Here is a 17,888-nt window from a genome sequence, read left to right on the forward strand (position 1 = left end):
GAAAGACTAAAAGAGAAGTCATCAAAAGATAACAGGCAGCCTGAGTGGTGCTCGAGATAATGTACATCAAATTGCTTTTTTAGTATAAAAGCATCAGAGACATGTAAAGGATTAATGTAAGATACACGAAGGCCTCGGTAGGGATCCCAATACCCTCTCTCTCTGGCCTTATCCAGCAACTCCTGCCTGGGTTCTTTCCTGCCTTTGGGTTATGGTGGGGGATGGGCAAGTGAGGTGCTGGGGCAGATGCTTGTTGTGTCATCTCTAGGCAGTCCTCTTGAAGAAAAGCTGCAGCTGCTGGGTGTTAGGAAGAAAGTCCACTGTAATGAGAAAAGGGTGGCGCAAAAATCACGAAAAAGGAAAGGAGGAGATCTGAGTGGAGCAGTGACGTTGATAGACTTACTCACCTCCTGGTCTTTACTCAGATGTCACCTTCTCAGTAGGTCTTTCCTGACCTATTTAAAATTGCAATTCATTCCCCACCCTCCACTCTATTCATGGTCTGTGCTTTGGTTTTTCTATAGCACTTACCACCTAACATACTATATTTATTATCTATTTATTTTGTTGTCTTTTTCTTCCCAACAGAATAAAAGTTCCGTGAGGGTGGGGACTTTTGACCACTGGAAGAGTGCATGGTACATTCAGTTGTTCAATATTTGTGGAATGAATAAATGAATGGCTATCTCATTTTCCTCCCTTTGGTTCTTTACTCCCCAAAATTTGCAAAATTAAGAAAGGAAGAAAAGAGGCAAAATATAATAGAGAAAAAAACCCTCTTCCCTAGTCCTGAAGAAATTAAGACTACAGAGTGAAATATTCAGCAACTGAGGCCAGCCTTGTGGCACAGCAGTTAAGTTCGCACATTCTGTTTAGGAGGCCCGGGTTTTACAAGTTCAGGTTCCAGGTACGGACATGGCACTGCCTGTCAAACCATGCTGTGGTAGGCGTCTCACATATAAGGTAGAGGAAGATGGGCACGGATGTTAGCTCAGGGCCAGACTTCCTCATCAAGAAGAGGAGGGTTGGCGGCAGATGTTAGCTCAGGGCTAATCTTCCTCAAAAAAAAAAAAAAAAAGAAAAGAAAAAGAAAAAAGAAAAAAGAAATATTCAGCAAGATGGATTCTACTTATGCGGGGTTGTTAGTTTGTTTTTTCCCTAAGCAAACATCGGAACGTATGATCTTGCATGTACATAGATATTTATGGGGACCACAGGACAGACTTTTGGAACAGTGATTATTCCTGGAAAATACGGGATACATCATTAATATGACTATTTAAGTGATATGTAACTCTCAAGGTTGTTGGGAGCCTCACAGGGCCTACCTGTAAACCCCGGAGATAGACTTAGACCCAAGGAGTTTAGTTTCCTTTCTGGCAGCAGGATCCAGGAACTGGCCTGCTTTCCTCTCTGGCACTACTCATACTTCCTTGAGCTTCTTCTTCCTCCCACACAGGGAAACCAAAACCAGCAGGTGACTCAGCTGAGATTCAAGCCCAGGTCTCTGATTTCTTTTTGTGGTACTGTGGGAAGAAGCTGAGGAGGGTGACAGAATTGGGGACAGAAAGAGAATCATGCCTGGGAAGGAAGAAGAAAAAGGAGAAAATGGGAAAGAAGAAAAAAGGAAAACCCACAGTCCTTGGACACCTGCTAGTCCATGCATTGGCTCTAGGAGGTCTATGAACCCTTTAAAATTGTACACAATTTTTATGTGTACCCCTCCCATAGAGGGTTAGTACTTTAACAGGCTTTCGAAGAGCTCTTGACTCAAAGATTTTGAACCAACCACTGAGCCGGGCAATTTTCTGTGGTATATTTTAAAGAAGCTTTTTGAAATGAATTTTTTTTTCTTAAAATAGAGAAAGGGAGGACAGAACTCTGCCTTGAGCCAAATAGCTTATGAAAGTCTGGTTGTAGGCAAAATGGTGAAATAGGCTGATTTTCTCAGCTGTTTCTGTGAACGCAGAACGTATGGGTATTCAGTTCTGTCGCTAGAAATAGTTGTGAAATATTGAAGCCGAGCAGATTTCCAGGACAGAGTGGATTCACAGTGTTTTGTAGAACTTGACGAAGTGTGGTTTGTTTTTACAGCCTCTGTGTTACCTTCAAAATACTTCGATGACTTGGAACATGAGCTTAGACACATGGTGTGGAAAAAGATGAAAGTAATTGAAAACAGGATGGTCCTGGAGAATCTGGGGTGTGACCTTTCACCCACAGATCTGATTTGCGAGTCCAGGGCAGGTGTCAGCCAACTCAAGCTACAGGTCAGATCTGGGCTGCCTCCTGTTTTTGTAGTTTCATTAGCCCACAGCCGTGGCCATTTATTTACGTATTATTTGTGTATTAGCTGCTTTCACCTACAAGGGCAGAGTAGTATATGTTGTTGCTACAGGGATCATATGGCCCCAAAAATCTAAAATATTTGCTATTCGGGCTTTTAGAGAAAAAGTTTGCCAACCCTAGTCTAGGGTCTAAGTGTGTGAGGGAAACTGGAAAAGGCCTGTCCTGATTTGCACATATACCTTAGTTCACAATATTTATTTGTAGTGTGGCCATAAATATTGTCAATCTGTGTGTACATGCTGGCCATAATTTGTAAACATAGAGCCAAATTCTGCCCTGTGCACAAACTTTCCTTTGATTTCATGTGTTCATGTGTATGTGCATATTATTTAACTAAAATTTAATCTTGGCCTATGTCCCGTAATACATTTCCGTTTGAAACTTTCAAATTAATTTAAGCATTTTTTGACTTTAGAGAAGATTTTTGTGCTTTAAAAACTAGCATGTTAGAACAATTCAAATTGGGTAACTCACTGGAAAAGAATAATTCTTCTGACAGCAACTGCAGAATTAAAAAATTCCCTTTACCTGTTGTGTTTTGACCTGTTACTTAATCATTGTCAGCTACAGTTGTCCTCACAAATTCTTCTCTTGCAGTGACAATTTTCATCCACATAGTACTGTATATTTGAGTATTGCTCTGCCGAATATATTCACATGTATTTTATTTCAAACAACTCTGTGAGGTGGGTGGGGTAGGAATTATTACCAAGCACCACCTTTGCCTTTAAGTGTGAAAATTGAAGCCTAGGGAATTTAAGAGATTCCTTCCTGGTTACGTGGGTAATTAGTGACAGCTGCAGGGCTGAGATCCTACAATTGTTAGTCCTTGGAATTACTCTTTATTTTTGTATTTTGTCATGGAAGCATGCATTTGAACTATTCCAGAGAGACTGAAGAATGCTTTCTATTCATCCATAAAATAAGGATAATATTATGCATCTTGTAGGATGGTTGTAAGGATTAAAGATTATGTATGAGTATGCTGAGTACAGTGCCAGGAGCAGGGTAAGCATTTTGCAAATGGTGGCTACTGTTATTATACTTTCCCTAGGATTATGGGATTGTTTTTATGTTGATTTTTTATTAAAATATACCATTTATTAGAATATACCATTCTTAATTGTTTTTGTAAAAAAAAGTATAAAAACCATTATCTCTCCACTGTGGTTGCAGTTGTCCTGGTCCCCAAGTGAGCTAACCATTTTGGAACATTTAAACTCAGAACAATGTATCAAACTCAAATACAATGTAGCTTTAGAGTTCATGTTTCAAGTTTTTTTTATTGTAGTGGTATCATTTACTTTGGTAAATTCATATCCCCATTTAAAATGTCCCAAAGCAAAGAAAACTGTTATAAATTCAAGAACAGTATTTTAAAATGTACATGGTATGCACACAATAGCTGCATAGTGGAATTACTTAACAAGCAGGTACATTCATGATGCCCAGCACTAGGTTTTTAACACTGCATAAAGATTACACTAGATACATTGTTTTATTATGATTACTGTTGCTTCCTACAGTAACTTTAGTACAGTAGCTTATATGATTGCACTTTTCAAAGCTTTAATAAAGTTAGTAGCATTTAACTAATATTGAATGAAAACACTTTTACACAGAGGATGTATTTTAGGTCAGATGCTTATGCAAGTCTAAGCACTTAGCATGCTGCTATATCCTTGACAGAACAAAATCATCCCTTTCACTAAATAGAAAAAGCCAAGCTAAAAGGAATCTGAAGTAATTGAAAGAAAATCTAAAATTTTATATCCCTGTATTATGTTAAAGATTACTTAACATAATTTTCTTCTAGTTAAAATATGCAGTTTTCTTCTGGTTGAAATAAAGGAGAGAGAGAGATTGGGGGCAAAGGCTGTACTGAAATGTTAACATAGCTGTAGCCCTTTAGCTTGGAAAAAAAGTATGGTGAGTTGTACTCAACATTTTTTCTGCTTAGAAAAAAATTAATAGCTTATAAATTTCTAATGTTTTAAAACAGGTATTTATTATTTAAGGTCTTAAAATAAATCTACCTGTATTAAACAAATTAGGTTGTTTAAAAATCTTTGCAACAATACTTATTCACAAATATATTTTCTGTCCATATTTATTACAGTTTGAACAATTTAAAAACATAAATCTTGCAAATACTCTTAGCTTGGACAACAATACTGTTATCTTAATTCACACAAATGATTGCAAGAAATATTTGTAATACTTTATAGAATATCTTATCTAATGCTCACATCAAATACTCAAATTAATCACATTGAACTTTACAGATGGGAAAGTTGGGATGGTGAGAGGTGAGATAGCTCTGTTTTAGTAATTGTAGTAATTTCTTGTTTTGTGTGTGCAGCTGGCCTTCTGATTTTCTGTGGGGGAGGACACAACATTGAAACTTCTTTGAATAAAGTAAACTCTTCTGGAAGTCAGATAATGATTACAAAAACTTTCAGATGAAGATTAACTCAATCGTCAATTAGCCCTGGGGCATACTCTATAGTTTGCTCAGAACTGCTCGTGGAAACTTATTTTTCTAAGTGTGCCAATGATTGTCTCAAAGGAAAAATTTTGGTTAAGTAAATAGTGAGTCCTATTTAAAAGTTTGTTTCTAATTGCTTTCTTTTTTAAGTAGAAAAATCTTTTGAGATAGAACCGGTCATCAGATAATGATGAATAACTCAGTATGATTCTTAAGATAATACAATCATATTTAAACAAACTTCCCTTTTCCTTAGAGTATTCAGCCATAGAGTGAAATTTCAAAGACTTTGCTAAGCCATCTTCATGTGTATAATCTCTGATAAAATTTCCAGGGAAAAAGAAGACTATTTGAAGAATGAATAAAATAGAAACTCTACTGAATTTCTGATTTTATTTTTAAGCTTCCCCTCTCCAAAAAATATACCCATAATTAGGTTCAGAGAAATTTTGTCCTTTACTTTTCTTTTTTCTGAAGAGAATCACACATAGATCATAACACATGTACTTAATAACTTACATTTTGGGACAGAAGGCAGTCAGCATGGCCCACCTTGGTCTATCCCAATGTCATTTTCAAATCAAGTCACATCCTGTCTTTGGGTTAGTTAGCTGCTGATGGAGGTTTGATAGAGGGGATACTGCATGATCTTCTCATGATAAGCCTGACTTCTATGTCTGGCAGATTATCCTGCTTAGTCTGTAAACACCCTTCGTCGGTGGCTGCTAAATGAAGGTCAAATCGAAGAGAAACAGATTTTTTCCTTAAGCGAGGGTTATCTTTAAAGAAGGAACCTTCCCATTCTTTGATAACTTCATCCACTTTCTCTGTCCTGAAATGATAAAATAAACTTTTCTATATGAAGAAGTATAGATATATTTTAAAAAATGTAATATGTATTCCATGTGAAAAAGAAATCAAGAAATTTGTATAATTTGTATTTTACATTTTAAATTATAACTTACATTTTGGAATTTATAGTTTACATACTTTAAAAGTCATGTGAATATAATTTCTAGGGAATTCAATGGAATTCTCATGGTTTGGTTATATTTTTAGAGAAACGGTGAATTAAGTACTCAATCCTTAGTTAAGTACTCCATCTGAGTTTTCATTTATATATATTTATTCACGTCAGATTAAAAACCATGGCATATTAAAATTATCTTTGGAAATATTCAAAGATTACTGAGATTACTCAATTGAAGTTAATTTCTTTGCATATGTTTATTATTATTTCTTGGTCAAAATTATTTTACTTACTGAATAGTGCCATGAGCTTCAGTGCTTTCCTTCACGATATTTCCATTTAATATTGCCTGTTTGGTCACTGTTTCCACTTTTTCATTCTCATACTTTTGTGGGACTTTCGTTGAAAAAGATATTTCATTTATAATGGCTGTGAAAATGTTATTTATGAAGTATTAAATTACAGTGTGGAAGTGCTATTCACAGTCAACTTATGTCAGACTTTATTCAAATATTGCTTGGTTTTGCTACTTTAGAGTATTTAATTTATTCATAATCCCTATAAATGACATTTTACTTTTCAACTTAGTTTACTTATATCAGAAACTCACCTGAAGGTAAAACAAAACCAACTCTACTTGTGGTAGGTTTTTCTTCTTTTTTCTCACCTTGGATACAACCATAATATCTGAAATTGGAAAGAATTACATTATAGGAGCAACATTGTATTAGCATATAATTGAAACAAATGCTCACCAGTAAGAGAATGGATAAATTGTATGTTCATACATTGTATATGCAATGTATTAACTGTATATACAGTGTATATTCATACACTGTATATTCATACAATGGAAATACTATTTAGCAGTGAAAATAAATGAACTAAGAGTACACTGTATGTTTATGGATGAATCTTCCAAGTATAACATTGAGTGGACCAGAAAAAGATAAGTTGTTGCTAAGATTATAAAGGTTAAAATAATATGCAAAACAATTTCATATTTTGCCTAGGGATATATACATATTAGTATAAAGGAATGTATGAGGCTAATAAGCATCAAATTTGGGAGCCAGATTAGACTGAGGGAGGAGGATGAGTTGGGGGTGATGTGGTTTAGGTGTTGGGGTAAGGGTGGGTGGGGGTGGGGTTGGGGGAGACTTCAACAACATTGTAACTGTTTCACTTCTTAAGCTGGGGGAGGTGCATACATGAGAGTTCACTATACTTTTTTTGATACTTTCTTGTATATCTTTTTTTTTTTAAGGTTGGCACCTGAGCTAACATCTGTTGCCAGTCTTTTTCTTTTCTTCTTCGTCTCCCCAAAGCCCCCCAGTACATAGTTGTATATTCTAGTTGTAGGCCCTTCTGGTTGTGCTATGTGGGGCACCGCCTGATGAGCAGTGCCATATCCACACCTGGATCTGAACTGGCGAAACCCTGGGCCGCCAAAGCAGAGTGCATAAACTTAACCACTTGGCCATGGGGCTGCCCCATGTATATCTTAAATATAGCATAACAAAATTTAAAAAAATAGTGTTAAAGACCACTTTATCAACATCTTGAATGATTAAGCATTAAATAAAATTTACAACCATTTATTTTATTTAATAATAAATTATGTATATATTTACATAGCACTGTCGTAAGCACTTTACAAATGTTAATTCACTTAATCCTCACAGCAATCCTATGAGGTAGCTAACATTATTCCCATTTTATAGGTGAGAAAACTGAGGCTCAGAGAGGTTCGGTAACTTGCCCAGCACCACTCAAGCTAGTAAGTGGTATATTTTGAATTTACGTTTTTCAAAGATTTAGTAAATGTCTTATTGTAGGTTAAAGTAGTTTCGTCTAATTTTATAGAGGTCTCAGAATTCTGAAGCAAGGAAGAATAAAGTTTTCTTTTTATGAGAACATGGAAAATTGGAGGTTGTGCTGTATTCAAAGCCATGTGACCTTCTAAGTGATTATGGATTATGAAATTTCGTGAATTAATAAGGATTCTTCTTTTGATACCTTTTGTTATCAGGACATCTGGAAGTCTTTTAAGTCACGTACTCCGAACAACACTGCTTTCCATGGTTGTAATATAATCACATTATTATTATTATTAATTACTATTTTTTTGATGTTTGATGTGTGGTGGGTGTGGGCTCTTGGGTGGGGGCGGGGACGTAGTAATAGTATGTGAATTTTCCAAGCTTTCTTTGTGTGTGGTCCATAGAAGGCACTGACTAATTCTAAAAGAGATGAATGGCAAGGGAAGTGAGAAAGTTAAGAAAGGTCATTTTTGTAGCAATTGAGAATTGTTACATTTTTTTCCAGGCTCAATGTGCTCTTTGTTGTAGCTAATGTCCCTGACTTCGGTTGTTATGTTCATAATTTGGGGAGGCTGATAATAGTTCTTCCACATATTCTTTGCAATGGCTACTAATCCTACTTTGTTGTAGGCGGTCAATGAGTATGGCATGGTGATGATGGGTTTTTAAGGTTTAATTTCCCTGACTACATCAATGACGTCAGTGGTGCTGTATTTCTGGCCACTTGTTATTAACCATATGGAATTAGGTACCTGATTTCTTCCTTTTCTAGGAGGCGGCGATAAGTTGCTATTTCTTGTTCTAGCCTCATCTTTGTGTTGAGAAGCATCTCATGCTCTTGAAGCTGCTTTTCGATGCCACGCCTTACTTCCTGTAGCTCTTTTTCTAGTCTTTCAATCACGGCCTCTAAGTCTTGCAGTTGCGTCTGGTAATGTTGCTCGCTGGCGTGTAGGGAGTGTTCAAGGCCCCTTTCCTGTTTTATATAGATCTTCATCAGTGAAACAAAATGTGTTTCTGAAATCTGATTTGCAATGTCTTCATCCTGTTGTGTTCTTTCTTAAAAAGGTTGCAATAATTGTATAACACTTATGCAAGGGGTTTTTCTTACAGCTTTATGAATAACCCAAGTTAAAAAAAGTTATTTATGTTTTATACATGTAGCTAGAGAGCTTACTATTTCAAAGGACTAGTGTGATAATTCTTATGACAAAAAAAATTCTTCAGTGTGATTAACTTGTTATATCACTCTGATTTACAGTCATCCCTCGGTATCCACAGGGGATTGGTTCCAGGACCCCCCAGGGAGACCCAAATCCGAGGACGCTCAAGTCCCTTACATGGCCTGTCTTACCCAGGGATTCCGCCTCTATGGTGATGGAGGGCCGACTGTATTTGATTTTTAAATATTGAAAGTATAGAATATTGAATATCAAAGCCAGAGCAGACTGATTGTAAAAGACATTTTAGGAAAGTGTTTAAATATTTTTCTATTAGAAGTCTCAATCTCACTGTTATGACTTTGGTTAATGACAAAGGCTCTATTCCCCTACTCCAACAATTTGAGAACCCCAGCCTGATCAGGAAAGATTACTTCATTTTTATAGGCATGAGCTAAACCTTGAATGAATTGATAATAGCCCTTGTCATGATGGAGGCAGGGGTGGGGGGGCGGGTAGATGAACTAGGACCAGGGATAGAATTCAGTGGCCGTGATTTTTAGCTTCTCACTGCAAAGTAATGGACATGATTCCTTTCCCTCTCTTAATCAGGTGACATCTGGGGACTCAATGGGCCGGTCACTTTTGAGATCATTCTCACCACAGCATGGAGAGATTCAATTTCCACTTGCAGGTGGTACCACTGGCGACGGGCTTCCTTGAGTTCTGCTTGAGCAGCCTTTAAAGCCTCTTCATCTTTGTCCATTTTTTTGCTTATATCTTCTTCTAGCTAGAAGAAGGCCAATAACAACAATAACAAAAAAACAAAGAGCGCTCTTGAAAATGAGACATTTAAAAGCAAATATAGAAAAATAATATAAGAAGTGAATCATTTTTTTCTTCAAATTGTTAGATTACAAGTGTATTCTAGTGCTTAGTTACTAATATGTGAGCAAGTCTGTCTCAGTTTTCTCAGATGTAAAATGAACCTCAAAAGTCCTTTTCGACCATGACAGTCTATGAAATGCAGAAAAACACATCTGTTTTAATGAAAAGTAACAGTTTGCAGGATGTAAGTTTGAGACCTCTGATTCTTAACTTTCCATTATTTATGATATCATTAAGGAAGACAAATTGAAAATTTGCTACTATTTCCCTCCCATATTTTCCTGTAGGTTGCTTTATAAAAAGCAGCTATAAATCCTAAACTGATCAATTCTGGGACTGGGTGTATGGACAAGGAGTAAATACTGCTGGAAAGTATATTATGAATAATTTAGAGAATTAAGGCATTAGAGGTTCTAAAATAGACTTCAGTATTAAGAAAACACATTGTTGATTTACCTTTATAAAAAATGTTCTTCTTAGAAGGAATGTTAATCTTGGCTATCTAGGGTAGTAGCAAAAATGACATCTTTAAAGATTGTTTTCTAAATGTCCTCATATTAAATAACAAGAGGAATATTGTTTCGTCTGTAAATGTTTTTATGCTGATGTTGGAATTAAATTGTCTTTTGACAGAACTCTTAACATTTGGCCCCAAGAGCAATAGGAGCAATGCGTGGAATTGACTGTAGTATTTTGAAGCAAAATGACAACTTTTTACAAAAATGTGTTTTAAAATAAAAAAATTAATTTGATGATACAATAGATTTTTTTAAAAGGATACGTTGGAGTCAATGAATATAGTTTAGGGCAAGGTATTAGAGAACAAAATTCCCATGTTCTTTTGGTTTATTCTGTCACTTGTTCTTAGCGTCACTTGGTAAAGGCAAGCAGAAGCACATATCAGAGCAATGACAGAAGAGAATGTCAGGAATTTAGGAAATAGCAGAGCATAAAAATGCTGATATCTACTGGTCTTTTGATTTTGAGTGTGGAACCACAGCAAGGTTGTGTGGTAGCTGGATTCCAAAGATGGCCTCCAATGAACCACATCTCCCAAAATTCATGTACTTGTTTGGTCCCCTTCCACACTGAATCTGGGCTGCCCTGCATCTTGCTTTAGCCAGTAGAATGTGGCAGAAGTGCCAGTTTTAGGCCTAAACCATAGGAAGTCCTGGACAACTTCCACTTCTTTGCTTTTGGGAGCCCTGATCCAACATACAAGAAGTCTGGATACCCAGTGGGAGAGATCATGTAGAGAGGCCAGAGGGACAGAGACCGTGAGGCCGCATGGAGAAAGAGAGAAACAGGCCTCGTTGTCTCAGCTGAGCCAGACTTCCAGATATCTCCTGCCAGGGTGCCAGACACATGAGTGAGCCACCTTGGATGTCCCAGCTAGGTTTTGCCCCAAGATGACTGCAGTCCAGCCAATGTCATATGTCCCAGAAGAATCACCCCCACTGAACCCAGTCAACCCACAAAATCATGGCAGGGATACAATGGCTGTTTTAAGCCACTAAGTTTTGGGGTGGTTTGTTCTACAGAAAAAGTAACTAAAATAGCTTATGTTTCCTTATTTTGTAGCAATTAATGAGGCTTTCTTGAATTTATTCCAGCTGACTTCCTGACTTCTTTAAAGAAAATCCTCTAAAGTAGGTTTATGTTAAAATGACTCTGAATGAAACTTACTGTAGTCTTGCTTTTTCACTTTAATTTATTCATTTCAGCATTGTGACTTGTAAACTAAATAACTTTTATTTTTACTGCTGCAAAAGAAAATGTTTTTTGGTTTATAATTTTCAGAAATTTTCATCTATTAAATTTTTTTCTTCTGTAAAAGATAAGTGAACTATTCCGACACTTAAATCAAATATCCCAGTGACTTTGCTTAATCTAGGATACTGACCATTCTTTATGAAGACTGAAAATGTTACCCAAAGGTGAAATTTATAATGTTACTAAAGGTGAATTGTTAACGGAATGAAGACCTATGATTTCCCAACAATATTTTTTTCCTTTTAGTTATATTCTCCAGTAAACTCTTTGCTCTGTCTGGGTACTTGGAATAGAATTTGAACTCAGATATAATAGGTAAACTAAAAAAAAAAAAAAATCCCTGAAATTCTGAATCTTTGTTTCTAAAATATTTGTACGTTTGTTTAAAGATTAGAGACCTTAATTAATTGCTAAAGGTGATTTTCACTTTAAAACAAAGTAAGTCTATGAAATCAGGAGTTAGCCCTTATTTACCTGGGCACTCTCTTTTTTCAATACTTAAATATTGCATGCTTAGTATTGGAAATAACCATTTCTCATCTTATAGTACAAAAGCAAAAATCTATAATCTAAGTAGAGAGTCATTATCAATTTGGGGAATTTTGATCATTCCAATTTATATCATTGTTCCTAAATGCTATGTTCACATACTCAGATGATTTCTATTTATAACAATCTGGTATAAAACTGAACTCATTACAAAGATGATGGAAACCTTTTAGACCTATTTTACTTAGCTTTTTCTCTACAAAGTGTGCAAGCTAATAAATCTTACCATAAAGCTTGTCATTTTAAACATGTTATTTACGTAATCTCTATAAATAACTCCGTAATATCTTTGAAGGGTATTTGAAATGCTTCCTTCCTGAAGGATGTCTAAAAGAGGTTAGAGTGAACCATTTTATTGTATGTTGACCCCATGTTTTGTTAATGATAGTCACCTCGTAATTTACATAAAAATCAAATGCATCAATCGACATTTATCTGCTGCTAGTTTGACAGTATAATCATAGCATTTTCCCCTGTAGCCCCAGTCACACTGCAGTAACAGCTAAATTCCTTCCCCAGTATATGCTGCATTGAAAAGGAAATACTGTACCTCAGAGAGGCCGGGGCAGGAATTGGATAGACATGGATTGTCTCCTTATCCTGGAAGGTGCCTGTCTATGAAATCATTACCTGGATCCTTGTTGAGAGCACGGTCTCTATCTGATTTCTGGTGAGGAGCTTTTCATAGTGTGCCCTGATCTCATTGAGTAGCTGGGACAGCTCCATTCTGTTCCCATCCTCCACCTTGGCTAACTGAACCTTATCGATAGGCTGAGTCGCTGCGGCAGAGCCTGCTTTGTCTGCGTCGCCAGCGGAGACAGCCTGTGGAGCCTTAAAGACGCAGAGCTCCTTTTTCAGAAGCCATGGAAATTCCCGTGTTTCTAATCAATTATTCAAATAATAGGTAAACCCTTTTCTCCTATTGTTTTTGGTATCGTAGAAATGTCAGACTCTCCATAAAGGAACAGGAAAATGAAAACATCCTCAGTATTTCTAAATTGGTTCTCTGTAAAACTGAGCACTTTTGGGGGAAAAATTAATTCATCTTGTAGAAAGGAAATGGGGCATAACAAGGAAAATTATATTTTGTTTTCTGAAGATATTGCGTGGAATAAATCTGGGCCCAAAACATGATAGCTAAACTGTTCTTTTACAATTTTTCTCACCATTTGGATTATTTAAACAGAAATCCTAAGGTAGGGGCATTAGAATATGTTGTAAATATTGAATATTCTGACAGTTATGGGAAAAAGCTACCATCAGATTAAGTTGACAGTTGTCATTAGCCACAGCACTGTTTGACTGTATTTCTCTCAAATGGGTATTGTGTGGCTCCTGGCCAGCTCCTGGCCTGACAGCAGGGCTTGACGTACTGAGGTGAATTCCTGAAGGCATATTATAGGTGAAGCTATAGCTAGAGATAAATGCTAATAGAGTATGAGAGCTGAGAGTTAAAATTTCCCACGTTTTAATAAGGTTGAAGAAATGGAACCAGATGGTCCCTGCACAGGGTGTATTCACCGCGGTAAGATTTATCGTGGGGTTGCTCCCTCATTAGTAAACATATGGTTAATGACAACTCACACTTGTAAATATAACATTTGTGCAGCTCTTCTAACTTTAAAAAGCACCTTTACATCTGTCATTCCATCCAGTCTTCACAATCCCTGTCATTTTGTAATCTGTAAAGATGCCAAGCCTGAGGCAGGAGAGGTTAAGGCGTCTTGCCCAAGGTCATATGGCAATGTAATGGCATCCTTGGGATTAGAACTTTGCTTGTTTCTCTGTATTTCTTATATTGCCCTGTCTGCCTCTGCATTCTCTCTCTCCTAACCTAAATTCTTTGTTTAATCTGGCCATCTAGTTGCCAGGTGTGACTGAAATATTTTCGAGAATAGATCTATCATTGTTATTTGTAGAGTGACTTGGCTGAGATTGTATCTAGAGCGTAGTTCAGGAAATAATCAATCTTTGGCTCTAGCACTCACAGGGCCTTTGGATGTGCATCGTCCTCCTTTAATTTCTGAATTAATTCACTGCTGGCCAGCCCAGTCTGTGCCGGGCATTCCCGTAGCTTCAGAAATCTTAGCAATGCAAATAAGGAAGGATGTCATTCTTATAGGGATCATCTTGAATCCACTCTAGTTATTAGAAAAAGAAATCACTTGAAAATGTTGTACTTTATTAATAGGAACAAATTCATTGTAACACACATCACAACTCCCAAAATGCTGAGGTTGAGGACACCATCTCTAGGGACATTCATGAGAGTGAGTCCCCAGGTCCTTGGGAATTAGAATTCAAGACCGAAGGCCATTCATTCATTCATTCATTCGGTTATTTGAGGGCTACTGTCTGCACAGCAGTGTGCTGGGTGCAGATAAAGTGCTAGAGGAGTTCTGAAGAGGAGAGGTGACCTCCTAGGGCATGTGGTGGGAAGAAAAGATGCAGAAGGCATTATAGAAGCAACAGTAAAAAAAAAGAAAAAAAAAATGGCTCAGGCCCAGATCATGGGAAGGCAGGCTATGAAGGCTGGATTTTATTTGGTAGGTAATGGAGAGTCATTGCTGGTTTATGACATGAGGAATCATAATGGTCACATGGTCAGATTAATTTGGGAATAGTGTGAAAGATTTCAGAGTAAGGACACTAATTACAGAACCGCTGTTCGTGAAAAGAAACATAAAGCTATTTTTGAAGTTCAGAGTGAGAGATCGTGGGAAAGTGAATTTGAGTAATGCCATGGGAACTGAGCAGAGGGAGCATGCCTGAAATCAGAGAGTTTTAGCAAGTGGCAACTGATTATGAAGGGAAAGGGTGGAGAGGTCAGAGATGACTCAGATTTACACTCTCTGCAGCTAGGACATCTGCGGTTCCATGATCAGAACAGGGAAGGGAGGAAGATAATTAGATTAAGTCCAGACCCTTAAAGCCACATGATGTAGTGGGAAGGACCTGGGTTCAAGCCTCTGCCTACCAGGTAGCGGCAAAGTGAGCTTGGGGAGTGTACTGATGCTCTTTGAACTTCAACTTCCTCATCTGTAAAATGAAATTAATGATGCATGCCTCATACCACTACCACTGTCATTGGTTGTTACCATTATCACCATTCTCATTTTGTAGATAAGGATACAGAAGTACAACAAGGTGCAGAGCCAAGATTCAAAGCCAGGCAGTCTGACTCCAGAGCCTACCCTTCAGAGCATACCTAATTTGAAACTTCTTAGTAACCAGAAGTAGAACACTTGGCACGTAATAGAGGTCTTCAAATCTCTGCTACTTAGAGTGAGAACTTGTTAGAAATGCAGACTCCCAGGCCCCGCCCCGGACCTGTTAGATCAGCAGCTGCACTTTAACAAGATCTCTAAGTGATTTGGGTGCACACTAAAGTTTGAGAAGTGCCAGTTTAAATCACTGGTTCTCACACTTGTTTGCACATTGAAATCACTTAGAGAACTTTAAAAACTAGTGATGCCGCCCCCCCCCCCCCCCCTTCTGATTTAATTAGATCGGGATGTTGCCTGGGCATCAGAATTTTAAAAACTTCCTGGGTGAGACTAATATGCAGCAAAGTCTGAGAATCACTGTTATAAACGTTGTTTCCTTCCGCTCATTTCCCTCTCATGCTTCACCCAGAGGAGGTGGGTTGTTAAATGTGAAGTAAGACTCCCAAATTTAAACTCTGGCAAGTCCATAGCCTCAGGTAGAGAAGACATATACATTGCTTGATTTTTCTTTAACAAATCAATCTTTATTCTGGGCTCCCATTCCGTAGAGGATGTATAATTAAATCTCCTCAATGGGACTTCCTGCCTTTTCTCCAAAGTGATGCATCTAAGTTTTGGGGACCCTCTGTAGTTGTGACTAGGGGGCCTGTATCGTCCTTGATGGATCTGTCCAAGTCTGTGTTCACTAAGTCAATTATTATTCTTCCCACTTGTCCCATTCTCATTGTTGGGGAAACAATTAAAAACAAAATCTCCCAACCGGGAAATCCTCTCCATAAAGGTAGCAGAGAAACAAAACACTTTTATAATTAAATAAACATTAAACCAGAATGCGATGCACATCACAGGCAATCCGCTAAGAGATTGCGAAGACAGAAAGAAATCTCACCCTTTTATACAGCCAAGCAGACAGAACCCATTACATCCCTGTTCTCAAGATAAATGATAACTAGTCCTCAAGTAAGAGAACTTGACAGCACCATTTGTCATGCAGAGTTCATCCTAACTTTCCCTGGCAATTGGGGTCACCGTCTGTGTTAGCTAATGGGCTTCATATAAAGGGAAACAACACTTTATAATGGGAGGTAGGTTTGGAGAGAGTCTCCTACCTTCCCACAGGAACTGGGAGACCCGGGTGCTATTTTCCTCTGATGTTGACATTCCAAAGATATGGTTCCTAGGTTCTTGAGAAAGACATTCCTGGGTTGTAAAGCTGGCCAAAGGCTTACTTAGCTTTTAAAAAGATTTACTTATATTTTAAAGAGACAGAGAAAGAATTTACAATTACGAAGTTTCTAAAGTAAAAGCTCTAAGAAAAGGGACTGGGAGGGTTGTCTCTTCTCTTAGTTCAACAGGGAGAATTAAGCCTATTTGTTTAAGCTTGTGTTTGGCCTTACAGCATCCAGATGCTCTCTTCCATACTTCTTTCCACACTCAAAGGCGTGAGAATCACTCTGATGCTTCCGTGTGCCAGTGGCATGGAAATGCCAGGTAGATTGTTTGTGGCTCCATCTGCCCAGACACACTGCGCAACCGTAATCTATTTGGCTCTTGTCCCTTTCCTGGGGCCACAATCCAAAAACCAGGGCGCAGTGCTCCTGAGCGGTTGGGTCCCCAACTAACCTCCTGTTTTGCAGCTTTGCAGGGGCTCTGACTCAGAAGCATGGCCTGGGGCTCCTCTCTCAAGGACCCTCCGCTGCCTCTGTCTCACTGCTTCTCCTTTCTCCCCTCTCCCTTCAGTTAAGGGAAGCTCTTCTGTTCGTCAGGGTTCTATTCTAGAATGCAAGCCCTGAGACCTGTCTGCCTTGTTTATGGCTCTGTCACCACTGTCTAGCTCTGTGCCTGGCACGGACATGGCAGACAATAAACATGTGCAGATGGAATGATGTTTCTTCTGAATGTTTTGCCTGGGCCCTGAGTCCTCCTCATTCTAAGACCAAGGACTTGGTTTTTGTTTCACTCTCCCCTCAGGCGATGAACCCAGAGTGACCTATTTGCTTGAAGGAGGTGAGGGGCAGGGAGTGGAGTACTAGGAGACAGATAAGAACCGTAGTTCAAACCCTCACGCTCGCCCCATTTTCAGTGTTTATACATCCAAGCAAGTCAGGCATGCACACATCCTCCATCTTGGTAGATTTTGGGGACTTTGGCATTAACCTTTGACATAAATAACATCTTTTCTAACCAGCTTGTACTTAAGATTGGCTTGCTGCTTTAAGGAGGGAAACAAATTTTGAAAGGAAAAGAATGGGCTCAATTATTTTTATGCAATGCGCTTGGACACATATGTATGCACTTTTTATGCAATGCACTTGGGCAACTTTTAAAATTCCTAATTTTATTGTATACAAGGGTCACATCTTAACCCATTTAATGTTCTCCTGTCCTACACATAAATATTGTGGTTAGGTTTTATTCTAAAAAACATACCAGATACAACTGATGGCAACACAGTTTTCTATTAAATGGCTTTCTCCTCCAGGCAGTTGTAAATAGGAATCTCTTTTCTTTGGACAGATGTATCAGTCCAACTGATTTTTTGATTTGGGGGATAATTCGTAGAGCTGGGGTATTATTTTGTTTATTAGGTGTAATTTCTTTAGCAGCTTAGGATATTGTGAGTCTGTCTTTTTAATCAGTCATGCATTTTAATAGGATTATAGA

General features: G+C 37.9%; 1 protein-coding gene across 2 annotated transcripts; it reads right to left on the bottom strand.

Moving 5' to 3' along the window:
* Positions 1 to 3,653: 3,653 nt before the first annotated feature.
* Positions 3,654 to 12,771, bottom strand: KRT222 (keratin 222). 2 transcript variants are annotated; one of them, XM_046677347.1, is made up of 6 exons: positions 12,628 to 12,771; positions 9,449 to 9,577; positions 8,383 to 8,603; positions 6,418 to 6,494; positions 6,101 to 6,236; positions 3,654 to 5,669 (listed from the first exon to the last, which is right to left on the bottom strand). In XM_046677347.1, exons 1-6 carry the CDS (start codon positions 12,721 to 12,723, stop codon positions 5,441 to 5,443), a joined length of 888 nt encoding a protein of 295 aa, XP_046533303.1. In that variant the 5' UTR covers positions 12,724 to 12,771; the 3' UTR covers positions 3,654 to 5,440. The 2 variants fall into 2 exon arrangements, with proteins under 2 accessions (XP_046533303.1, XP_046533304.1); XM_046677348.1 differs by lacking the exon at positions 12,628 to 12,771 and adding an exon at positions 12,548 to 12,616 and having other exon boundaries at positions 8,383 to 8,618.
* Between the last annotated feature and the right edge of the window lie 5,117 nt (positions 12,772 to 17,888).

The sequence above is a fragment of the Equus quagga genome, chromosome 11 (genome assembly GCF_021613505.1).
Source record: "Equus quagga isolate Etosha38 chromosome 11, UCLA_HA_Equagga_1.0, whole genome shotgun sequence".
Lineage (NCBI taxonomy): Eukaryota > Metazoa > Chordata > Mammalia > Perissodactyla > Equidae > Equus > Equus quagga.